The sequence below is a fragment of the Ascaphus truei genome, chromosome 10 (genome assembly GCF_040206685.1).
Source record: "Ascaphus truei isolate aAscTru1 chromosome 10, aAscTru1.hap1, whole genome shotgun sequence".
NCBI lineage: Eukaryota > Metazoa > Chordata > Amphibia > Anura > Ascaphidae > Ascaphus > Ascaphus truei.
In genome coordinates this window covers 4602953-4630670 of record NC_134492.1, presented here as the reverse complement: position 1 = coordinate 4630670, position 27718 = coordinate 4602953, and the positions used below count along the sequence as shown (strand labels likewise).

Here is a 27718-nt window from a genome sequence, read left to right as displayed (position 1 = left end):
AATAGCAGTAAATACAGCATGTGTTTGCAAAGCACTTCATACTGCTGAAAAGACATCTGCAGTCTCCAAATCGTATGCACAGGACAACCTTGTATGATTGATATGTTTGGTCCATTAAAAGGTATCTTACTCTTTCTGGGACCAGTACGGCGGTCAGCACCCTTAAAGCACTTTATAAATGTTAGGATGCCACTGTAGCTGGGTATACTCTGTCTGCTTCTGGTCACACCAGCTGCACAGATTATATAGTGGAGTTGTAGGATTGCTAAAGGTATCAGCGTACATTCAGTTGAATGTAACAGATTTATACTTTGCATGGATTTGCAGGGATAGATCTTCCATTTGTCACAAACTATTAGATCCTGCAGCCTATCTGTTTACAAGTGAAAATCTGATTCAAAGTTTTTCTTACAACCAAGAGAAACAGGGCCAATACTTGGGGTATATCGCTCACATGCATTATATGAACGTATTGGTATCGAGAGCCCAGCACTGAAGAATTGAAGGCAGCAGTGACCACCTTGTGGCTTGTGGCTGCATTAGTAGCATATGATGTGTCGACACCTGGACCATGCAACTTATTGGGGTTAACAGTCAAAAACACATTGTGTATAGACGGCAGACCTATTGCCCCAATTACGAGGGAAGGACTTTGCTTTCATAGCAACATAACAAGCAGCATTTTATATACAATAATAAACGTGTTTCATTTTAAAAGAAAATCAGTTGAATAGTATTAAATACTTAGAGCCCCCCGCCCCATTCTTTGTCTGTTTTTAATTATTGTTAATGTACTGAGCTTCCTTAGGTTGCTATAGCAACTATTTAAGAAGCTACACCACTTCCTCTTTTGAACTAGGCGGCCATATTGTGTGCCCTGGGAAGCAGGATCTCCGCCGATTGATCACGGGAGAACGGATCGATCGTTAGCTTAGATAATTACTTTGCCGTAAAGACAAGGAATTGCTGCATTTATTAAAACTAAAACTAAAATCGGGCAAGAGGAAATGCGCCTTTGACGTGCCTATGTTTCGCAAATCAATCACTACCATTGTTTTTCTCCCTCTCCTTCATCACACGTGAAATTCCTAAATAAGTATTGGGACCTCTGCCACCATTATGAGCTCCTTGTGTGAATGACGTGAATGACGGGAAGGACGGGATCTCAGACTGAATTCTGTAGGACAGAGCAGGGTTCGTGGCGGTTTCTTGTACAAATAAACTCTTCTCTTTTTCACTTCAGCAGGAATGATATAATAAACTATTTTAAAACAAGGAATAATAACAAAGTGAGGTTGTAAATGTGAACAAGTGGGTTTAATGGAACAATAATAGCTTGTTCCATCGCTTCAACTTCTGCTAGTGTGCTTATACAACACATGGGGGGCTTAGTTTAGATCAATTCATTGATAATCTATTTGGATTTTGAACACAAACATACTGAATCCCATTAGTCCTGCTGGCCCCGTGCTGAAGCGTGGGATGATGAGGTAGTGGGCCTCACGGATCAAGTTTGCCTATTCTTTACCCACCCAAATTACACTTCTGACAATTAATACAAATCAATAATGTAACAATAGTCTGTGTCACTGCTGCTTACCGGTCTCCCCTTGGGACCTTTCTTCCCAGGTGGCCCAGGCACGCCCTGAAAGAAAGCAGATCACAGGGGCTGGGTTAGAGCTCAGTGACATTGGTGTGGGGGGATTTTAATGAGTTATTTTCATTAACCAACTGTAATGTTGTATTAAGACATTTCCTCTGAAGGAGCAACCCAAGCAATATCCTGCGTGTGTGCGTGTTTTTAACTAAATCAGTGCTGGAGTATTAGATAATACTTACTGCCTTGTTTTCATTTTTTAATTCAACTCTTAATGCCATTTTAATGCGTTTTAATACACTGAGTATCCTCTGATTTCTATATCAGGTTTAGCCCACCTCCCCAGCAGTGCAAGATCTTTGCTACAGTTTCCCGTTTGTTATAACTTGTTGCCAATATTCCCAGCAGTTTGAGCTGCAAACTGTAACAATAGATAATATTACTAAGGTAACATGAGAATATATTGTAGCTGCTGAGTTACACTGACAGAAGGATTGATTTGAAACTGAAAAGCAGCCATTTAGTGAACCCTGGCAGACAGTATTTTTGCTGATCGATCACAGGAGAACCAATCGATCGGTGGCTTAGGTAATTAGTTTTCAATAAAGGTAATCAACAGCTGCACATATTAAAACAATAGATATTTATTTAAATGCTTTGAGTGCCTCTTTAATTTCTGTGCAGGACTAATTTCATACATTCATATAGAAAAGCCAAACTGAGACCCTGCATCATTGTGTCAATCCATTACTGTTTTGAGGTTAGTGCTGGAATGTTTTCATGGAATTATTTAAATGGACTTACTCTTTCTCCTTCAGGCCCGGGAGGTCCTGGCACCCCAGGTATTCCTATAAAGCCCTTCAAAAATAAACACACAAGTACTTTTATTGCTGGTTTAAACACTCCGATACTGTACAGTAACTTTAGCGTCACAAACAAATCCAGCAATACATAAACCTCCAACACTGTAAGGCATGACAGCCCTGGTTACAGTATATCTGCGCTCTGCTACAAGGTAACGTGTCACATACATTGTGAAATCATGCATGAAAACGTGTAGTATTTAGAGTAGGGGCGGCCAACGCCAGTCCTCAAAGGCCACCAACAGGTCAGGTTTTCAGGATATCCTTGCTTCAGCACAGATTGTGCAGTCAAAGACTGAGTCACTGATTGAGCCACCTGTGCTGAAACAGGGATATCCTGTTGGTGGCCCTTGGGGACTGGAGTTGGCTGCCCCTGCTTTAGAGGAACATCTTTGGGATGAGTGGGGTCATTACTTTGAGTTACACGAGTGTCAGAAGCAAAGATCTGCATTGTTGTTTGATGGAATGGCTGCTGTGTTATAATGGTGGGCCCGTGAGCATCCAGTCCTAGTGTATTTCACAGAGGAGCTTTGCTTTGTTTTGAAATGCAATGTCAGTCCTGGCTATAAAAATACAAAGCACAACAAGCTCCTGAATGGAAGAACTCACACCACGAAATCTACCACATTACTGAAGACACGAGAAACAATAAATATGGCCACGGAGTGACCAATAGAAAGTCACACCTCTCAATGATGTTGCAGCTTCCTATTGGCTGCTGGAGCATGCGTAACGCGGGGTCTCCAGGGTTTGGGGGACCACTGATCTGCTCCAGATCACTCTACAGGTTTAGGTAATATAAAATAATACCCCTACAACCCCCAAATAACAGCTTCTTTACATATAAACGCCTGTATATGATTAGATCATGCAAGATAAGTGCTCCGCTATGCACCTCCAACTTGTTGTGCCAAACTATCTTAACATAAAAAACTGAGAATCCCAGAAACAAAAATAATACAGTATGTACATTTTCTCAAATCTAATTTGAGTCACAATACCACAATAATGGAAAACAGGCTGAAAAAACAGGACAATCCTAATTAACTTTAAGCCAATGGCAGTTTGTATAAAGACTTGTATTTTCAAAGCGTGCATTGGGAGAAATCGTTATTTACTCACCTGAAATCATTGACGACATATGTTCGCATGTCAGTATTCATGTGTGTGTATATAGATATATATATATCGCTTTATTTATATACCGCCATTAATGTACATAGCGCTTCACAGCAGTAATATGCGTAACATTGTGGAAGAGGAGTCCCTGCTCCGAAGAGCTTACAATCTAATTGGTAGGGAGAACATAGGCGGGCATTCTGGCAAGTGTGTCTGCAAGGGGGCCAAGCTTTATGTATCGTGTATAGTATTAGCCACGGTGCAACTCATATGCTTCCTTAAGCAAGTGTGTCTTAAGGTGGGTGTTAAAGGTGGATAGAGAGGGTGCTTGTCGGGTATTGAGGGGAAGGGCATTCCAGAGGTGTGGGGCAGTCAGTGAGAAAGGTTTAATTTAAGGCGGGAGAGGGCTTTAGATACAAAAGGGATATAGAGAAGACATCCTTGAGCAGAGCGCAAGAGTCAGAATGGTTTATAGCGAGAAATTAGGGCTGAGATGTAAGGAGGAGCAGAAGAGTGTAAAGCTTTAAAAGTGAGGAGCATTGAGTGTTTGATAAAGGATTTGATAGGAAGCCAGGAGAGCGATTTCAGCAGGGGAGACGCGGAGACAGATTTTGGAAATAGTAGAGTGATTCTGGCAGCAGCATTTAGGATAGATTGTAGGGGAGGCAGGAAGGCCGGACAGCAGGAGGTTACAGTAGTCGAGACGGGAGAGAATGAGAGCCTGAGTCAGAGTTTTAGCAGTCAAGCAACAGAGGAAAGGGCGTATATTAGTGATATTGCGGAGGAAAAAGCGACAGGTTTTAGCTACTTTTTTTGAATGTGAGAAGAGAATTAGAGAGAGGAGTCGAGTATGACCCCTAGGCAGCGTGCTTGGGCTACTGGGTGAATGATGGTACTTCCAACAGTAATATGGAAGGAGGTAGTAGGGCCAGGTTTGGGAGGAAGTATGAGGAGCTCTGTTTTTGCCATGTTAAGTTTAAGTTGGCGGAGGGCTATCCAGGGTATCACAGAGAGACATTCAGAAACGTTGGTCTGTACAGCAGGTGTAAGGTCCAAGAGTGGATCAAAACGTTGATCCGTTTTAATCTAATAAATTGTCTTTTATTTTGTATGAAGACCTCTGTAGCGCCTACATTTTTTTAATATATGCGACACACGGCCCCTCCCTGGAGTTTGGATCTGGCAGCGTGTGCACCCATGGCTACAGTATCGTGGGTGCTCCTATTCATGGACATTGCAATATTTATGTTCGGACATTCAACGCATATTTTCTTTCTATTTGTATGGAGTGCGTAATTTTACATTTTATGTACATCAAATCTGAAAATATATATAAATTATTTTTCCTCAATCCATTATCTGCTTATCTTACTTACCCTTAATCAAAGTTAATAAATTATTGACTGATGAAGTGTCAGGGTGACTATTTTCAAACATATTGATGCAAAAGAAATGTTTGATTCGAAGATTTATCAAGAACATTATTAAGAAAAACTTGAACAAATTTGCTACATTTATGATGCACAAAAGTGATACATTCTTGTAGTGTAGTTTAATATTGCATATAATGTACATATGTGTGCTAAGTCAACATCCAGACACCCCCGTGTCATTTATTTCCTAGTGAAAAAGATGTAGACGCACACAACGCACAAACATTGGCTTAATACATTGGCACGCAAAGACGCACCTGTGGGAGCGGCTCAGTGAGTAAAGACACTGACAGGCGCTGAGTGTGAAGCGGGGGAACCTGGTTCAATTCCCGGTGTCGGCTCCTTGTGACTTTGGGCAAGTCACTTTATCTCCCTGCGCCTCAGGCACCAAAACATAGATTGTAAGCCCCACGGGGCAGGGACCTGTGTCTGCAAAATGTCTCTGTAAAGCGCTACGTAAAACTAGCAGCGCTATACAAGAACAGGCTATTATTATTATTCTGTGCTTCCATTTTACAACAAACTCACTTACAGCATAGTCCCCCTTTGTGTTGTGCTTTAACAAAATTACACAAATAATATTACCGATATACGACAAAGTTAGATGAAAATGATTTCTGTGTACAAATATAGCCGGTCCGTCTGATTATTTCATGATTTTAGAAATTGGCTTTTGTGCTGCGGATGTGAAGCCAGTGTTTCCCTAACTGTGTATTAATGCTGGAATGGTTGCCAAATCTGTCCTGACAGCTTCTGTTCTGCAAATAATGCTCCAGGCAGGAAATGTCTTTCATTTATCTTCCACGGGTCTCTTCTTTTTTTTGTCATGGCGGTTTGTAGCCATTGTGAACAGAACAGCCCTACAGTATTTTAGCTTTTGATGTTGCACATTTTGGAACCTGGAGTTGTTTATTTTTCATTTAGACTCATTTTGTGATAAGCAAATTCTTTACAATTAAGGGCATCTTGTAAGCAACCGACTTGTAGCCATAACCCTTAATTTTCTTACACTTGGTTGTACATACGTTACGCATCATCATATAGTCATACACATCTTAATCCGGGAAAGCACATACTTACTCTCACACCCTTGGGGCCTTGAATACCTTCTGGTCCAGCTAAACCCTAATACAAAAAGACATTATTTGACTTTTTATTAAACGGATTAAAGGGTTATGATTGAGTAAAATTAGGAATGTATCTGTTTTACAAAAGTGCAAAAATAAATATCATTGCTTCATTGAATGTCATCTTTAAACCCAGATCCAAAAGAGCTTTTCCATTCTTATTTGTAACCACTGCACTGCTCACAGCCAGTCCTTAGCATGGGAAGAATCCTCCTCTTTTTCAGGTATATGTAGATTAAGCACAAATATAATTGGCCATTAATAAGGAAACCGCACTCCCAGAAATGTCCGTGCAGTACATCATTGTCAGAAAAAAATTACTAATGTAGTTTGAAACAATTTAAACCAGGGCTGGCCAATCCCAGTCCTCCAGGACCCCCAACAGGTCAGGTTTTCAGGATATCCCTGCTTTAGACTGAGCCACTTATTTAGCCACCTATGCTGAAGCAGGGATATCCTGAAAGCCTAACCTATTGGTGGCCCTTGAGGACCGGAGCTGTCCAACCCTGGTTTAAACTGTGATCCCAATGAAAGAACAATATACAGATGTACTGCAGCCCAGATTATTCCACGTGTCAATGTGCCGTCCCGGTGCGTCATCTAGCAGGAGGTTTAACGCAGCGCCACGTAACTATGTGGATGTTCCACCGGGCGTCATTCTACATAGTTTTTCTATTATAACATTGACGAGTTAACATATGCTATAACGTTGGCTACATCTGTACTGTAACCGTAGAATATGCTGGTACTTTACAAGTATTAATAACTATAAAAACAAAACACTTCATTAGTAACAATTTCTTAGTATCACATTGATACCCATAATTCCATCTAATATATTGCTGGCTCAAGGATAAAGTTAAAAGCATAATGAACTGAACTGAGAAACTGAAAACAAACGTGTTATTCCAGAAGGGGCCGAAGTTACTGGGATCGCCTAACAAGGTCTTACTCCAATTCTTTTTGTTCCTGTTATTAAAGACCTTCCATTCACAGATACCCCCTTAGCTTGCCTCTGCAGGTCCCTTTTTAAATGTTGCTGTCTACGACACGACATTTACGTGGGGTGAGATAACCATCTGGATATGATCAACATGTCAAGATTAGTGATATGCCAAGTTATTTATCCCTGTGTACTATGCAAAAAATGTTAAACTTTTTGGGAAAGCTCTGCAAAGTCGCAGAAGCACAATTTAGAATCTATAAACTAGGAATTTTGAGTAATAGGAATGCCATCTTTGTGGGAGACCTTTAACGCTGAGTTTTTTGTGAATGTTTCAATATTTACACAGGCCACTAATATCCAATATTGGTGAAATGTGCACATTTTAGAATGTTTTGCTCATCTTTAATTAATAATTTATTAAAAAATAACACTTTAATGCCATCCATTCATAATTCTTGAGTTCAATATACATTTAGATGTAGGGAGGGGCTTATCCACAGGCTCTCAAGTGGTAATGCGAATGGCCAAAACTCATATTCAAGTAAATTGCAGTTTTGGGCCGATCAGCATGTTAGCTTATTTAAATAAGCTTCCTAGGGCCTTTATCTATATCTGCCAAAGCATCCATTCAGGGTGTTTATGGCCAAATATCAGTATTGATATCGATAAAGATTTTTAGCCAACAGCAGCCACTCTAGAGTTAACAGAATCACCCCAATACTGTATCCCTTTTGTCTTAGGTGTGTTACAGTTGGTGAGTCCCATCCCTTATGGAATGAGGCCATACTTCAGTTGATGGTTTTTAGAAGTTAAAAGAATTAAGAATCAATTACACGCACTATTATCATATAAGAGGTATTGCCAAATATTTCTAAATGAAGCTTGGTAATGTCCTGTGTGTGTCACAGTCAGTATCGCATTGCACGCTGCTTGTGAATCCCTCACTTAGGGAGAGTACAATTGTATAGCACAGTTACTGCACCTGCCTGCCAGGGTAACCAGGCGCCCCTGCACTGCCAGCCAGCCCGGGAATCCCCTAGAAGTAAAAACCAAAGCAAAGACATTAGCAACAATGCATTTCCTTCATTTCCCCGAGCCTCGGGTAACAGGAAAGAGACAAACTGTATCAGCTGTTGGTGGGGATTTCTGACATCTAGAAGCGGCAAGGTTGGGTTGGGGACCCGTGAGCTCTCTGTCCGATAAGTCTTATAATGCTCTTTTGACATTGTTCTTAGAAATGGTTCGTCTCTCTCGCCGTTAACACTAGTTGCTCGCACAAAGCGTGCACTATGCCCGTGGTGAAATGAAAGCTGTCACTTTACAAGGCACAGATTAATTTACCCAAATAGCATAAAGAAGAATACAAACTATTCACACCTCTCTGTTATGATCTCTGGAAGAATCGAAGTGCGCCAAAAAGTACAATATTTCAGTCTGATCGCTGCTAATGTTCATAGGAACCATACATGTAACTGCACCTTAAACATACTCTGCACTGATTTATGCTGCACGCCCACGCACAGCAGGCAGCTCCCTGCCTTTTCACCCCTACGGTGCCAGAGGGGACGTTAAAAAAATAACAATGCAGCTCTTGAAAATGTAATAGTAATGTAATACAGAAGTTTCTTCCTAAAAATGTAACATTACATTTTATTTGCAACTGTGACTTTTAATTTATCCCACATTTCAGTTTTTCCGAGAAGTTTTTACACGAACAATCAAAACCACAAAGTTCCATCTTCATTTCTGGCAGCTATTTAAATAGAAGAACCCCATTAGCACCTTTACTCCTGCAGAGATAATCTCTCTGAAGTGGGAATGTTATTCCATGCCAATGCTCGTTGGCCCCTTGTTAATGGTTTCCAGGCTTCTCCAGCAGCTGAATGGGTGTACTGCTTGGATAACAAAAATTAAACTAAATACAGCTGGTAAGGAAGACAGGTCTCGTTAATTCAACATTACTAAAAGCTGAAATGAGGACTAATTATCAAGAATACAGGTTACATCAGGGTGACTAAATCGCATAACGTCATAGTAAATAGCATGAGAATGAACTCACATGATGTATTGAGCACCAGTCGTTGCCAACCCCCCTATGTCCTGTGGGCACCTTTGTTTTAAGGTTTGTGATTGTATTGTGCATCAGAAACAATGTAACATGAGGTATTATTATGTTTAGATCATTGCTGCTACATGGCGTCTGTCTAAGTACTGTAAGTGCATGTTGTACAGCTATTCAGAGAAGTGTGACAGAAATATTTGTATTAATCAGGCCCTCGGATTGGCCAATTGGATGAGTAATCCTACATGACAAGTATTGTAAAGAGGTTTATTTCTAAAGGGCTTGAGGGACCTACTATGCATTGGCTGGATTACCAAACACTTTTGCACTCAATTATTTTATCTACAAAAGGAATTAACAGTCAACAAAGGACTGCTCGAGGCCAAGGTTTATCAGCTGCCTGCAAAATCATTTTAACAACGTCTATCTTGATATTAAACTGAGCACACCTTTAGGATTCAACGTGTTTTAGCACATACTTGGACAGCTTGCTCAGAGCAGCTCCCAGACACCGGGATTGTTTAAAAGTGTAGTGCTGATGAAAACAAATCAACGCCTCCTTATTCACCACTTGTAGGAGACGAGGTGGTTATGATAACAATAGAGAAGACAGCTTGAATTATGATATGGTTTCCTTCAGCAAAGGATGACATCATTGGAAAATGTCAGACGAGGATATCCACGTTGTGCAGTTAGGCGGAAATGTTAACGGCGGCTCACATGAATAATAACGGCAATAGCCTTATAGTGATGTACTGGGTAACTCTTAATGACCCACGCTGTTCTTCCCCTTATTATAGACACATGTTATAAACAGCTCTTTAGTGCCAGTTACCCATTTGGCACTGAAAGGGTCAATGCCGTTTATCCCCTGGAAACATCGTCCCATTGCGTGCGGATTCCGCCCTCAGAACCTCCTGTACACTTTAAGAGGATCCACATAACAGTTCAAGCGAGGTAACTGCCTCTCGCACCTCTTCAACTCACAGGACGAGTCGAACGTTTTTACATTTCTTGCCAAACGCGTTTTGCACAGTTTTGACGTTAGGTTTATATTCTTGCCTTATACTGTACATGATTTAAAGAATATGTATGATTTATAACTGGCTATAAAAAAAAGAAAAGATGAACATTACATTATTCAATTCCACATTGTCACTTTGACTGTTTCATTTGCATTGGGGGCACTCAGCAAGATGACTAAGGTTTGAGAGTTGAGACCACACCAAATCCCATGTAAAATAATAATGATGCAGCAGCGATTCACGTGGGGAAATGGTCTTCTTTCTCTTTGTTTGTTTCTCTCTGTTTCTGTCCCCTGATTTCTCCCCTTTCTATATCTCCCAGTGTGCAAGTCCCCTTTGTACCTCTGTCCCTCACTGCTAAGTCTCCTGCTTCTCCCCCTGCTTGGAAGCTATGCCTTATTATTTGACGCATGTAAGAGTGAAATGCGTAGGGGTCACAGTGAATGTCATTATATATATAGTGGTGTTACAGATTACATGTTAATCTAGAAATCTTCTACTTCATTCATAAAGCAGTAAAAATACTGTAATTATCATTAAACACATTTAACTCTTTCGGTGCTGGAGGTACAGAAATATACTGCCAAGCAAAGTGCTTCCACTCCCCCTCCCCTCCTGCCCCCAAACAGCAAAATGGTTAAAACCTTAAGTATTTTTCTTTCATTGTATTGCTAAACCTCTGGCAGCATAGGGAATAAACAAAAACCCCAAATAACTGCAATTAATATAATAATCAAAATAGAACATTAGCAATGTATTATTCTAAAGGTAAAATACAATGAGAATTGTTAATACATACCTTCTCTCCTGCGGTGCCTGGGGGTCCTGGATAGCCTTTAGCACCCTGCAAGTGACAAATACAATTACATGTTGCTTTGAGCATATAATGAATAGATTTCAACAACATAATACTTGTTGAAATACTATATTTTGAATACCGACCTGGCTCTCCTTTGACTGGTCAGAAGAATTCATGCTAATTAAATGAAGGATAATGCATCTTGAACGGTGTATTATTACCCTGCTAATTTATCACTATGTTGAATAGAGGGGGGAGGGGTGGGGGGCAGTGGAACTGCTTAATTAGAATGTGTCCTTTCCTAATTTAAAACAGTCTCATTATTTTCTAAAACGGACATACTTTGCGTGCTATCCTTTAACCTTCTATTGTTTTCAATATTCAACATTATCCGTACTAGGAAAACAAGATTGAGTAAATGAAGGAAGTATGCAGTGAGTGTTTTAATGAATGAATCATATATACTACCTGCATATACATGCAAACGTTATTCAACCATTTCCACTTTCCAGAAATGTGTCAGTAATGATTATTACCTACTCAGTTGCATGTTTATTGAGTCAGAAAAAACTAGTTTGGATCTTAGAGTAGGAATCATGCTGTCTAATCAGTAACGATTACTGTCAGTTGACAATGTGTAATTCGTTGATCAGTTTATCTTTCTACCGTACGCATACACAAATAATATGAACAAGCAGGCGCATTCATTTTTCAATTGATTTATTTTCTCAACTATTTATGCTTGCGTCATCGGGTTTAAGATTTACAACAGAAGGGCGCGAGATTTATGGAAGCGTATGTGAACTCCCTTAGAAAACCCAGCGGTGACATCATGGCATAGCTACTCTGTCATGGCACCCTGGGGTGCTAGATCCCATGACGTAGCTACGTCTACACCGAGGACACCTACAGGGTAAAATATTGCTGTGGAATACAGGATGTTGTTCAGGCCGACCCTCCCATCACACTGCCCTGTCACTTGACCACCTTTTATTAAAATAATAGGGATAATTGGGTCAGTAAAAGACCAGCAATGAGTGGTGTTAGGTGGGGGTTCCCAAAGAGAGTTTTTTGCAGACTATTTCAGTGTTATGTGGGAAATCATACAAACAAGCTTAGATCATCAATATATTATTAATAAATACATACAGATGTAGCTTGTGATATTGACCAAGGGCAACATCAGACTTTCCATAAGATTCAATGGCAACGTTGTTGCAGAACATAACTTAGCTCATTCTAATGCACCAGAGGAGGCAGTAAAGCTTCGTACATCTGTATATCAAATAAATCAAATGTATCGACCGATGTCTGAAATGCAGAATTCAGCACTGATCTGCTGACACGATACAAAAAGCAACAGGCTGCAGGTGAGAGCTTTCTGAAATTAATTCTGGGGTCCAGTGAAACCGAGTCCACCAATGACCCAGGAGCAACGTTTGAGTGCCGAAGCATCCACTAACCCCAAAATGTTCTCAGTGTATTAAAAACAAACACTGTTTTGGCTCAAATTGGATTAGATTCCAAAATTTGAAGTTTGACTCAGAAATAATAATAATAGTAATAGCATGTTCTTGTATAGCGCTGTTAGTTTTTACGTAGCACTTTACAGAGGCATTTTGCAGACACCGTGCCTGCCCCGTGGAGCTTACAATCTATGTTTTTTGGTGCCTGAGGCACAGGGAGATAAAGTGACTTGCCCAAGGTCACAAGGAGCAGTCACTGGAAATTGAACCAGGCGCCCCTGCTTCAAACACAGTGCCAGTCAGTGACTTTACTCACTGAGTTGCTCCTTCTCCCAGGCTCCCCTGCTTCACACTCAGTGCCAGTCAGTGTCTTTACTCACTGAGCTGCTCATTCTCCCAGGTTCCCCTGCTTCACACTCAGTGCCAGTCAGCGTCTTTACTCACTGAGCCGCTCCTTCTCCCAGGTTCCCCTGCTTCACACTCAGTGCCAGTCAGCGTCTTTACTCACTGAGCCGCTCCTTCTCCCCAAACAGAAACAAACTTAGAAGCGAAATTTGGATTTCAAACTTGCCCATCCGTCAATATATAACAAAAAGAAGCGCATGCTCCGTAGAGTAATTCAATTTAATAATGATTAAAAATGAAGGCTTACAAAAATCTTTCCTTGGATTTGGTTTATACAACCCGAAGCTGCTATGTCTCCGATTGCCCACTCCTGTTCTCATGGTCTCCTTTTGGAGCCCTTTTAATGTATTGGTCTTCATTGGAAAATTTCACAACCATACCTGATTTAATCAATGTCTAGGTTTTTTATATGTCACATGTTGGATCATTTTGCATTAGTTTTTCTTTATACCGTATTTCCTTGATTGTAAGACGCCCCATCGATTTGACACTTACAATCGAGGAAAATTACTTTTTCACTTACCATGTATCAAGAGAGGTCCCATGTCAGCGGAGGATGAAGCGGGCGGCGGTGGCAGGAGAGGTCCCACGTCTGCAGATGGTTGAAGATGGACAGTGGGTGGGAGTGCGGCAGCGGCAGGACAGGTCCCAAGTCTGCAGGTGAATGAAGATAAGACAGCAGGCCTGCGGTGGCGGTGGCGGTGGCGGTGGCGGCATGAGATCATTATAGCAGGATAGCTAAGCAGGAGCAAAGCGGCATAGGGGAATGACTGGGTTAGAGCGCACTGTAACCCGGATGTCGGATTTCGGTCAACTTCCGGTGTTAGTGTGCACCTCCCCAGCCGTCCCCCTATGCCGCTCTGCTCCTGCTCAACTCTCCTGCTACCGCTGCCACCGCAGGCCTGCTGTCTTATCTTCATTCACCTGCAGACTTGGCACCTGACCTGCCGCCGCCGCACTCCCGCCAGCTGTCCATCTTCAACCATCTGCAGACGTGGGACCTCTCCTGCCGCCGCCCCCCCCCCCCGCTTCATCCTCCGCTGACATGGGAGATCTCCTGAAACATGGTAAGTGAAAGAGGGGGTTAGTACAGTAGGCACATTTTTTTTCATTTTTATAATACATCGATTCTAAGACGCACCCCGATTTCAGACGTGAAAATCGGAAAAAGGTGCGTCTTAGAATCGAGGAAATAGGGTAGTATTTTTAATAGTATATATGCTACACACAGCACAAATTTGCATGTTTGTGAAGTGATTTGATTAGCGCTGATACATATCTATATACAGTTGTGTGAAAAAGAAAGTAAACCCTCTTTGAATTCCATGGTTTTACATATCCGGATATAATAATAATCCTCTATTCCTTAGCAGGTCTTAAAATTAGGTAAATAGAACCTCAGATGAACAACAACACATGACATATTACACCGAGTCATGATTTATTTAACAAAAATAAAGCCAAAATGGAGAAGCCATGTGTGAAAAACCAAGTACACCCTTACTGCTTCCAAAGGAATTAAGATGCTAAGTAGCAGACAGGTGCTGCTAATCAAATGCCCTTGATTAATTGAACATCAGCAAGTGCGACCACCTCTATAAAAGCCGAAGTATTAGCAGTTTGCTGGTCTGGAGCATTCAGGTGTGTGTTAACACAATGCCACTGAGGACAGACATCAGCAATGATCTTAGAGAAGCAATTGTTGCTGCCCATCAATCTGGGAAGTGTTAAAAGGCCATTTCCAAACAAATTTAAAGTCCATCATTCTACAGTGAGAAAGATTATTCAAAAGTGGAAAACATTCAAGACAGTTGCCAATCTTCCCAGGAGTGGACGTCCCAGCAAATTTATCCCAAGGCCAGACCGTGCAATGCTCAGAGAAATTGCAAAATACCCAAGAGTTACATCTCAGACTCTACAGGCCTCAGTTAGCATGTTAAATGTTAAAGTTCATATCAGTACAATTAGAAAAAGACTGAACAAGTATGGTTTGTTTGAAAGGGTTGCCAGGAGAAAGCCTCTTCTCTCTAAAAAGAACATGGCAGCACGGCTGCGGTTTGCAAAGTTGCAAAGTTGCATCTGAACAAACCACAAGACTTCTGGAACAATGTCCTTTGGACAGACGAGACCAAAGTGTAGATGTTTGGCCATAATGCGCAGCGCCACGTTTGGTGAAAACCAAACACAGCATATCAGCACAAACACCTCATACCAACTGTCAAGCACGGTGGTGGAGGGGTGATGATTTGGGCTTGTTTTGCAGCCACAGGACCTGGGAACCTTGCAGACATTGAGTCGACCATGAACTCCTCTGTATACCAAAGTATTCTAGAGTCATATGTAAGGCCGTCTGTCCGACAGCTAAAGCTAGGTCGAAATTGGGTCATGCAACAGGACAATGATCCCAAGCATACCAGCAAATCTACAACAGAATGGCTGAAAAAGAAAAGAATCAAGGTGTTGCAATGGCCCAGTCAAAGTAAAGACCTCAACCCGATTGAAATGCTGTGGCTGGACCTTAAGAGAGCTGTGCATAAACAAATGCCCACAAACCTCAATGAACTGAAGCAACGTTGTAAAGAAGAGTGGGCCAAAATTCCTCCACAACGATGTGAGAGACTGATAAAGTCATACAGAAAATGATTACTTCAAGTTATTGCTGCAAAAGGTGGTTCTACAAGCTATTCAATCATAAGGTATACTTAGTTTTTCCACACATGGCTTCTTCATTTTGGCTTTATTTTTGTTAAATAAATCATGACACGGTGTAATATGTCATGTGGCGTTGTTCATCGGCCCCTGCGAAGTCTCCAAACACCCCACCCCCCCCCCTCAAATCGTTTTTTTAGAACACCTTATGAAAGCGTTATTTGATCTTAACCAAACTTAGTGCATATATTTTACATACTATTTCGAACATCTTTGCAAATATTACATTTTTTCGTATTTTCAATGGTTTTCCAGTTACATTCCAGTGTTCCCCGTTACTGCGCGTGAGCTAAAAGTCGCGCGTGCTCTCCGAGTCTGTGAGTGCTAAATTTTATATTGAAATTGTGAAGCAGTGTAATCAGTAATGTAAATAAGTTCTGTTATAAACATTAACGTTTCTTTTGATAAATGGTAAAAAAAAAAAAATGTGTTTTTTTATATTTTAGTGATTTTATTCATGTGTATGCAGTCGGATTTTAAAAAACATGCCGCAATTAGGCACTTAACTGGTGCTGCCCTCCTACTCCAGCATCATTCGACGCCATGCCATCCGGCTAGCGCTGATAACGCGTGCACGCGTGCGCGGGTGCAAGCGTAGATCTATGCCGCCCCACAATGTTGCCGCCCCCGGGCCTAGCGGGAAATAGACGATACCGTTCTGTGGCTAACGAAATGCTTTTATTTGTGCGAGCTTTCGGGAAGCCCTGATCTCTTCTCCTGGCGGCGATGTTACACTGCATGAAGCAGGAAAGGGTTTCATTTAAACACAGTCCATGCTGGAATGTATCTGTGACTGAAACCTATCCCTCCCCCCTGTGCAGTATGCGATTTATGACTTACGGTGTTAAATAGTCCCTGAATGTCAGAGATGTAAGCGCGGGTGTGTGTATGTAAGTATGTAAGTATGTAAATGTATAAAGCTCCCACAGTGTATACAGCGCTTTACAAAAAGTGTGTGTGGAGTGGGAGTGTATATCAATGCTGTGGGTAGGTGTGGAAATGTAAGAGGGTGTTGCATTACTAAAAGTTGTGTAGATACTATGTGGTCCCTATTGGTATATATACACATTGTCTTTGTGTGCGTGCGTGCGTGATACAATGTACATATTCTGGCAACAAGGAACTTTAAACAAAACCAGCACCAAAACCACCCAAAAGTTTTTAAGGCAAAACTAAAACGAAGTGGATATCTCTAGCTTACACTGTTATTTGGCCTCTGCTTCATGATACCAGCAAGAGAACAAAAGGAAAGACTATTACAGTGACATCCTGGACAGCTGTTTCTTTATTACAGCATATGATTTGCAAGTTCCAACCATAACAACCTTCCCAGTACAGTGTCACTCATAGAAAACAAAGCAGCACATAGCGTACTCTGTTATTAGCATACTGTACGCTGCGGGTCTGTCAGCGTGTCCAGGTGAGAAGCATTTAAATATCATATAAAGCAACACAGGAATCAAACACTAATTTGCTCTGGAAATTGATTAAAATATAACATCAATATTTGCGAACACGCAAGCACATGTCGCACACTTTGTGGGTGTACGGGTCCGTGCTGCTGTGAGCGACAGTCTTGGAAGGTACTGTGTGTTGGTGTGTCACTGGGTAACTGTGTGATTGTGCATATGTGTGTGTATATGTGTGTGTGGGTGTGTGTATATATGTTTGTGTTGAGTTAATAATTTATTAAATAATATTTTTAAAATAAAAAAAAAAGACATGTTGTACAGTATGAATAAAAATTATTTTTATTGTGCAACGTTGATAAATATATATATATATATATACACATACATACATACACACATACAATACATACTTTTCTGAGTCTTCCCCCCCGTCGGCCGCCTCCACGCTCACACGCGCGTGCGGCCCTAGCATACAATGGCTGGCTAACCACAGCAAACTATAAGTGCCGTGTGCGAGCGCAGCAAGCGCGCCCACTATAGTACGGGCCTTAGAAGGACAGTACTTTCCACACCAAACCAGACACCAGCCTACTGATAAAACACACACTGATAATGTATCAGCCAAACCCAGCCCTAAATAACGCATACACGGAACTTCTTTGCAAGTAAGTGGCATGGTTTGGTTTCTAGCCAAAAAAAACTCAAGTAAACTGAAATTATAGCACTATAATAGATTCACTTTGCACAGCAGTTACCAACATAAATAAACAGTTCTCTGATTGTTTCCCACGGGGCTACCTAAAATAACAAAGGTTTCAACTGAAATCTAATGGGACGGAGCATAAACTAATTGTATCAGTCCACATGCTGTCGTACCACACGAACCTGGGGGTATGAGAGGGGTTTGCGCTCTTATACGAGTATTAATGTCAAGGGCACTTCTTTGAACAGATGCACCTGCTTTTGATGTTTCTTTTTTGCTTGCTAGTCAATCTCTTGGACAAATATGCTAATTTAACCACTTCAACATAAAACGACTAGCATATTCCATGTAACTTTCTCTTCTAGGATTTGCACAAATGCATAATGTTTTCTACCTATTCAACTACTCACAGTGACCCATCAAAGAAATATCTTTCTTACCTACACAGTTACATAGTAACATAGATGAGCTTGAAAAAAGACAAGACATATTGTCCATCAAGTTCAACCTATGCTAAATTCAAACGACACTTAGCCTATATTTGTATTTACAGTATTTTGAACCAGAGGAACGCAAACACAAAACCCCAGTGAAATATTCAATGCTGTCTCATAAGGGGGAAATACATTCCTTTCTGACCCCAAATAATAGCAATTCGATATCTAATTGGATCAATAACCTTCCAATGTTTACTTATTGGGGTGTACAGTACTTAGCTGCCGGTGCACTGGTTCCAGGGAGCGCCTGACGTCCCAAAGTAGCCCAGTAGGTAGTAAAGAAGCAGGCACACGGTCTTAATCCGCAACAATACCCCGTTATACCTTTCCTTTCTAAAAAGATGTCCAACCTTTTTTTGAAGATATCTATAGGATCTGCCATCACAGTCTCCATAGGTAATGAATCACACATTTTAACTGCCCTTACTGTAAAAACCTTCACTTTGTTGCTGGTGAAATCTCCTTTTTCCAACCTTAAGGGGTGACCCTGTAACGTTTGTACTGCCCTTGGGATGAATAGATATTTTGAAAGCTCATTGAATTGACACTGAATATATTTGTACAGTATATAGTTATCATATACCCTCTTAGATGCCACTTTTCTAATGTAAACAAATCTAATTTAGCTAGCCTCTCCTCATAACTAAGATTGTCCATCCCCTTTATTAATTTGGTGGCTTTTCTCTATACATTTTCTAGTACCATAATGTCTTTTTTATGGAGTGGTGCCCAAGACTACCCCATATTCAAGGTGTGGTCTTACTAAGGCTTTATAGAGGGGCAAGGTGTGGTCTTACTAAGGCTTATTTCCCTTCTATCTATTCCCAAGTTCAATGCAAGATAAGATCTTATTTGCTTTTGCAGCTACTGCATAACATTGGGCACTATTGCTAAGCCTAATTTTGACCCATTTAATTTGTAAGTCGCCTGTTTATTCTGGTTTCCCAAATGGATAACCATTCATTTATCTGTATTAAACCTCATCTGCCATTTACCTGCCCACGTTTCCAGTCTCTCCAAGTCCTTCTGGAGAGAAATTACATCCTGCTCTGATTCTATTACCTTACACAATTTAGTGTCATCAGCAAAGATGGAGACTTTGCTCTCGATCCCAACCTCAAGGTCATTAATAAACAAGTTAAAAAGCAGGGGTTCCAATACCGATCCCTGAGGTACTCCACCAACGACTTAAGCACAACCTGAAAAAGTTCCATTTATGACAACCCTCTGTTGTCTATCCTTCAACCAGTTTTCAATCCAGGTGCAAATATTTTTCCCCAGTCCAATTTGCTTTATTTTGTACACTAATTTCATGTGTGAAACCGTATCAAAAGCCTTTGCAAAATCTAAGTAGACCACATCAACTGCATTACCCTGGTCTAAATTCCTACTTACCTCCTCAAAGAAACAAATAAGGTAAGTTTGGCATGATCTATTCTTCATAAATCCATGTTGACCACTACTAATAATTTTGTTTTCCTTTAGGTATTCCTGAATATTATCTCATACTAAAACTTCAAGTAGATTCCCCACTATTGAAGACAGGCTTACAGGTCTGTAATTCCCCGGTTGTGATCTTGCTCCCTTTTTAAATATAGGCACCACTTCTGCTTTACGTCAATCTTGTGGTACCAAGGGATATAATGCCTAATATATGTACGATAGTCAACTGGTTTCCTTTTTGGCACTTTCTGTTGTTCTTTTTAACGAAAATGTCTGTTTTAATGCAACTTTTCCACCTACTTACAAGGTTTGATTATGTTGTCAAGAATATTAGGCCGATTATGATTCCAAAACTATGATCTTGTATTTTTTTTAATTAAATATAGACCTACAGTACATCTATACAGAAAACTTAGAGCGCAATTTTCTCAAGGAATATGAACAAATTAAGCAGCACGTGACAACCATGTCTTGTAATGAACAGCACTTGAGTACAATTAACCTTTGAATTTAGCACAGTTCATTGGCATTTAATTTTTTAGCCCTTTTTGGAAAAGTCATTATCAATTGTTAATGTTTATTTATTTATTTAACCCATGAGCATTGGTCAAAGTGGTTAAAAAAAACAACAGTTGAACTGTGTTGTGCTTTGAAAATGCTGAATTTATTAAACATTGTTGAAGGCCATATTTCAGAAAACTACAATATTTCTGCTAAAAAAAATGTGGCATCCTAAAATCATGCAATTTTTCTTTAAATAGAAAGTAAAACTGAAAGTGTGTAAAGAAGTAATGGTATTTTTTTTACCCATTAGTGCCATAACACTTCAACCCCAACACAAGTTTTTCAGCCCACCAGCAATATCCCGCTCAAATTACATTTATTTCAACGGAGTAAAAATGTGAAAATGTCCGCTACTATGTGGGACATACATGTAACGCTTCATCCTACAGACGTTTCACAATAAAACTTTGATATAGAGTCTAGAGCAGTGTTTTTTAACCAGGGTTCCCCCGTGCGCCCCTAAAGTGTTCCGTGCAATTTTCAGGTAATTTGAAAATTGTACCAAATACAGAAGAATGTACAATGCATCTGATCTCAGACGCGCTATTAGAGAGGGTTGGGGTTCCTTACAATGCATCTGATCTCAGACGCGCTATTAGAGAGGGTTGGGGTTCCTTACAATGCATCTGATCTCAGACGCGCTATTAGAGAGGGTTGGGGTTCCTTACAATGCATCTGATTACAGACACGCTATTAGAGAGGGTTGGGGTTACAATGCATCCGATCTCACATGTGCTATTAGAGAGGGTTGGGGTTTCTTACAATATATCTGATCTCAGACGCGCTATTAGAGAGGGTTGGGGTTCCTTACAATGCATCTGATCTCAGACGTGCTATTAGAGAGGTTTGGGGTTCCTTACAATGCATCTGTTCTCACATGTGCTATTAGAGAGGGTTGGGGTTCCTTACAATGCATCTGATCTCAGACGCACTTTTAGAGAGGGTTGGGGTTCCTTACAATCCATCTGATCTCAGACGCACTTTTATAGAGGGTTGGGGTTCCTTACAATGCATCTGATCTCAGACGTGTTATTAGAGAGGGTTGGGGTTCCTTACTATCAGGATGTATGGAACCCTCGGAGGTAACATGGAAACCTACAAAAGACAGGGGACTGAAATAAGTGAAATCTGTCAGGTTTTATTGTTCCAATAAAATAAATAAGTTCAGTTTTGGAAAACAGTGGAGTCAGCAAAGTGTGCAGAGCTACAAGCAAAATGTGATGGTAGCTATTGGAACAAACAAGACAGGGGGCAGAAAGTGCTAAGGGCAAACTAAGGTTAGCTGCAAGAATTGCAGTGCTACATGCAAAAGCAATAGTAGCAGGGGACAAACAATAAACTGGAGGCAAATAGTGGAAGGGGAATACAAGATAACAAACAAGAAGGTATCTGTAGACTGCAGAACTAGGAGCCTGAATAAAAAGGAACAGGGAAAGACACAGCACTAGGGAACAAAGAATAACCTGACTGCTAACTTGTGAACAGAAAGTTGATAAGCAAAGAACTAGCTGACTGGGTGGGGTTTTATACCCAAACTAAAATGGTAGCTGGACTCATGGACTGTTCTAGTTCTTACCAGTTCTGGACCTGAACTTGACTCCTCTATGTGCCCCTACAGGTCCACGAGGAGTAGTGAGGGAGGGAATCAAGACATTTACAATGCATCTTATCTCAGTTGAGAATCCATTGTTGCTTGCAATCCTGAAGGCATCAAATGGTTTTCTCACAGGCACTGCAGATGGTTATGGTACTTCTCCTCCTCACATTGTATAGTGGTGATACTGGAGAGTGGGTTATTGTGCAGTGCGTCAATATAGCCAAAGCCCCATTGGGTTGGCTGTGGGCAGGTTCCCTTGCATACTTATCACTCACAGGCATTAAGCACCTGTTGTTCATCGGTATTATCCTCCTCACTATCCCTGTGTAAAGTTAAATCGGTAATCATCAGCTCCAATGCTGATTGCTGAGGAAGGAACTATATAGTCATATAGTGAAGTTATGTGCCATTATGTTGTAGTCACAGATATAATTACAGACAGATATACAGCCTGGGGATATATGATGCACAGCATAAGAATTATAAGCACTGACTGCCTGAAAACAATTTGCTTTAGTCCGTCAAGTAGACTCCACGTCACAGTATCACTCACTACTAGCAACTACCAACTTGAACTCCAATATGCTACTGGTATATCCAACATGCTACTGGCATATCCAACATGCCACTGGTATATCCAATATGCTACTGGTTTATCCAATATGCTCCTGGTATATGCAATATGCTACTGGTATATCCAACATGCTACTGGTATATGAAATATGCTCTGTGTGTCTGTGCACTGTTTATGGCGTGTGAAGTGCAGAATTTCAGATGTTGGCACTTTTCTCACCAGCAGTTATAAGCAGTTATAAGTTGTTAAAGTTTGTCACATTTTTTAAAATCCTGACAACTTTTCTCACAAACAGTAGAAAAACAGTAGAAAATGTGTCAGATACACAAACTAGTGCGTTTCGCAAATCTTTTAGCACAACGCAAGCTGAATACAGTTACGCAATTGGCCATGAGGTTAATTTTTCTTCAATTCTTTTGGGGAAGATGTGTGCTGCCAAACATACTGAGGTGTCTCCACTCTATCCAGATCTTATCCATGCAAACATACTGAGGTGTCTCCACTCTATCCAGATCTTATCCATGCAAACATACTGAGGTGTCTCCACTCTATCCAGATCTTATCCATGCAAATATACTGAGGTGTCTCCACACTATCCAGATCTTATCCATGCAAACATACTGAGGTGTCTCCACTCTATCCAGATCTTATCCATGCAAACATACTGAGGTGTCTCCACTCGATCCAGATCTTATCCATGCTAACATACTGAGGTGTCTCCACTCTATCCAGATCTTATCCATGCAAACATACTGAGGTGTCTCCACTCTATCCAGATCTTATCCATGCAAATATACTGAGGTGTCTCCACTCTATCCAGATCTTATCCATGCAAATATACTGAGGTGTCTCCACACTATCCAGATCTTATCCATGCAAATATACTGAGGTGTCTCCACACTATCCAGATCTTATCCATGCAAACATACTGAGGTGTCTCCACTCGATCCAGATCTTATCCATGCAAACATACTGAGGTGTCTCCACTCTATCCAGATCTTATCCATGCAAACATACTGAGGTGTCTCCACTCTATCCAGATCTTATCCATGCAAATATACTGAGGTGTCTCCACTCTATCCAGATCTTATCCATGCAAACATACTGAGGTGTCTCCACTCTATCCAGATCTTATCCATGCAAATATACTGAGGTGTCTCCACTCTATCCAGATCTTATCCATGCAAACATACTGAGGTGTCTCCACTCTATCCAGATCTTATCCATGCAAACATACTGAGGTGTCTCCACTCTATCCAGATCTTATCCATGCAAACATACTGAGGTGTCTCCACCCTATCCAGATCTTATCCATGCAAACATTCTGAGGTGTCTCCACCCTATCCAGATCTTATCCATGCAAACATACTGAGGTGTCTCCACTCTATCCAGATCTTATCCATGCAAGCAAACAATGATACATAATACACACATGGAACGTCACAAAAATAGTGTTCATTTAGTTATATCAGAAAATGTCAATACAAACAAGTACAAACAAAATCTGACATAACATTGTTTGCTATGTCCATTCACATTCCTAAACCTTGTCTTTACACGCTTAGTGCTAGCCTGGTTTATATGATGGTGATTTAGCAAATCACCTTTTATCTTGGCATTCCTACTAGCATGGGAACAACACATCATTTTATCGTTGCAATTTTTACTATCAAATCACCTTTGGTTTTAAGTGTTTTCCAAGATACCGGAGGATACAAAGCCGTATTTATGAAACTTCAAGATAATCTGAAAACACTAACCTGCAGAGTGGGATTATAATAACGCCTAAATTATGTTTGCGGTAATCCACACCAGATTTGTGTGACAACACATCTAAATATGCCAAGAAACACAATAGTAGGTAATCTAACAGTCCTTGAGATTCATAATGTGTCACTTGATCAAATGCCTCAGGAGAACAAACAGGTTACTGTACATTGTCAGCTTGTCACTACCGATTAATAGATATTTGAGAACATATATGATATCATATAAAGGATTAGATCTTCCTAAACACGGAGCAGCAATATAACAGAGAACAGCCAGGCACACGCCCATTCTCCAAAGTTACAATGGTGCTCTCTGATCAGTGACTATCCTCACGCAATCATGTAGCAGCAAAGTTACCAAGAGGGGAAAAGAGGTGTGTAACACTTTCCCGGCATTTTGCAGGATCATTATTTTTAAGTATGTAATATACAGTAGGAACACATCTATTCTGGGGCAACTGTCCCCTTCTTCAGGTGTAGTAGTCCCCCAAAGGTTGTGTTCTTACACAATCTTACACACCTAATAAGACTAAATATACTCAATGCCTTGTTTAAGTCTCCTGGCGGGTAAGGCCGAGCTCACACTGCCTGCTACGGCCGCATGCTTCCGTGTGCGCCTCCGTCGCGCACTCCTGCAGCCCAGCGATCTGTGAGCTAGCTGCAAGAGTAGGGTCGCGGTGATTGGGGGCATGGTGGGGGCGTGACGAACGCGTCACGGAGCTGGTTCGCCTTTACTGGCTGAACCAGCTCACGTGACGCGACTGCAGCCTGAAATGTCAATTTGGGTTGTGGCGGCAAAATGTACATAAATGTTTTAGCTCCAAGGTAAAACGGAAACATTGATACTGCCGATCAAATCCCCCTTCCTACCATAAATAAATCCTGTATTAATAACTTCTGACCCGCTACCCTAACGTGTGCATGCTTTACATGGCCTTTCTTTGTTTTTTCTCTCGTGTCATAATGGACACTTTTCACATATATGTTTTTTAAGGACTTAGAACAATATATGTGGTTAGTTATGGAACCAATAGACAACATAAGCTAAACTTGTCACGTATGTTTCTAGTTGAATTTTATACATTAGATTATTTATTTGTATTACGCCCGTTTCCATGCAATCCTGGTCAATGTCACTGCCCCCCAATTTCTCAGGTGCAATAGTGTCCCAAACATGCATTAATATTCCTATACCGTATGCCTTTATTTTAAATAGCAAAATTAATCTTCTTGACTTCATGATAAATTCGTTATTTTAATGCAACCTTTTTGTGACATCCCAATCTCTATATACAGTATATGAAAAAGCGGCAGGTAAGACAAGGTATCACTGTATTTACTGCGATATCTTGCACAGTAAAAACACTGCAATACGTTAAAGATCCTCCGTCTGAGGAGTATGTACCCAAACAAATTCACACCGATGCTCTACTGAAAATCACTGTTCTTTCAATTTAAATCTTCCCGTATGTCCTTGTCCCCAAACCACAGTGCTCATGATAAGCACCATATTAAAATATATATCTTTTAGAGAGCTGGGCGCACAGACCAGCAGACGTGATTGAATGGTATGCGCGGCGTGGTGAATGGTATGCGCGGCGTGGTGAATGTATGCGCGGCGTGGTGAATGTATGCGCGGCGTGGTGAATGGTATGCGTGGCGTGGTGAATGGTATGCGCGGCGTGGTGAATGGTATGCGCGGCGTGGTGAATGGTATGCGCGGCGTGGTGAATGGTATGCACGGCGTGGTGAATGGTATGCACGGCGTGGTGAATGGTATGCGCGGCGTGGTGAATGGTATGCACGGCGTGGTGAATGGTATGCGCGGCGTGGTGAATGGTATGCGCGGCGTGGTGAATGGTATGCGCGGCGTGGTGAATGGTATGCGCGGCGTGGTGAATGGTATGCACGGCGTGGTGAATGGTATGCACGGCGTGGTGAATGGTATGCGCGGCGTGGTGAATGGTATGCGCGGCGTGGTGAATGGTATGCGTGGCGTGGTGAACGGTATGCACGGCGTGGTGAATGGTATGCGTGGCGTGGTGAATGGTATGCACGGAGTGGTGAACGGTATGCACGGAGTGGTGAATGGTATGCACGGCGTGGTGAATGGTATGCGCGGCGTGGTGAATGGTATGCACGGAGTGGTGAATGGTATGCACGGAGTGGTGAATGGTATGCGCGGCGTGGTGAATGGTATGCACGGAGTGGTGAATGGTATGCGCGGCGTGGTGAACGGTATGCACGGCGTGGTGAATGGTATGCGCGGCGTGGTGAACGGTATGCGCGGCGTGGTGAATGGTATGCGCGGCGTGGTGAATGGTATGCGCGGCGTGGTGAATGGTACGCACGGCGTGGTGAATGGTACGCACGGCGTGGTGAATGGTACGCACGGCGTGGTGAATGGTATGCGCGGCGTGGTGAATGGTACGCACGGCGTGGTGAATGGTACGCACGGCGTGGTGAATGGTATGCGCGGCGTGGTGAATGGTATGCACGGCGTGGTGAATGGTATGCGTGGCGTGGTGAATGGTATGCACGGCGTGGTGAATGGTATGCACGGCATGGTGAATGGTATGCACGGCGTGGTGAATGGTATGTACGGCGTGGTGAATGGTGTACTGATGTAGAGGATTACCAACAGGTCCGGTTTTCAGGATATCTCTGCCTCAGCACAGGTGGTGCAGTCGAAGACTGAGCCGCTGATAGAGTCAACTGTGCTGCAGCAGGGATATCCTGAAAACCTGACCTGTTGGTAGCTCTTCATGACTGGAGTTGACCAGTCCTGATGTAGATCTTTGTTTGAAAATGATGGTGTCCATTTTAATCCAACTTGATGAGTCTGAAAAGAATATATTCTCTGCAAGTGTGTTCTTATAATGTATAGTGACATGTCCTTATAACCAGTGGTTGACAAATCACCAAAAAATCTACTCGCCACACAAAAAAATCTACTCGCCACCTAGTACCAAACGTGTGCTGCTTGGGCCAATATTTACTCGCCCGGGGGTTAAATCCACTCGCCGGGGGCGAGCAAATGTATAGGTTTGTCGAACACTGCTTATAACGCATAGTGACATGTCCTTATAACGTATAGTGACATGTCCTTATAATGTATAGTGACATGTCCTTATAACGCATAGTGACATGTCCTTATAACGTATAGTGACATGTCCTTATAACGTATAGTGACATGTCCTTATAACGTATAGTGACATGTCCTTATAATGTATAATGACGTTCTTATAATGTATAGTGACATGTTCTTATAATGTATCGAGACATGTCCTTATAATGTATAGTGACATGTTCTTATAATGTATAGAGACATGTTCTTATAATGTATAATGACATGTTCTTATAATGTATAGTGACATGTCCTTATAACGTATAGTGACATGTCCTTATAACGTATAGTGACATGTCCTTATAATGTATAGTGACATGTTCTTATAATGTATAGTGACATGTTCTTATAATGTATGGTGACATGTTCTTATAATGTATAGTGACATGTCCTTATAACGTATAGTGACATGTTCTTATAATGTATAGTGACATGTTCTTATAATGTATAGTGACATGTTCTTATAATGTATAGTGACATG

The 27718-nt window shown here is 41.3% G+C and overlaps 1 protein-coding gene across 1 annotated transcript in view; it reads right to left on the bottom strand.

Moving 5' to 3' along the window:
• Positions 1-27718, bottom strand: part of LOC142504031 (uncharacterized) — a 211279-nt gene that overhangs the window by 88541 nt on the left and 95020 nt on the right. The window contains exons 13-17 of the mRNA XM_075617140.1: positions 10972-11016; positions 8068-8121; positions 6093-6137; positions 2402-2455; positions 1601-1645 (exon numbers count right to left, since the gene is read on the bottom strand). Of these exons, the coding sequence (XP_075473255.1) occupies positions 1601-1645; positions 2402-2455; positions 6093-6137; positions 8068-8121; positions 10972-11016 (243 nt within the window). The remainder of the gene's footprint in view (positions 1-1600; positions 1646-2401; positions 2456-6092; positions 6138-8067; positions 8122-10971; positions 11017-27718) is intronic.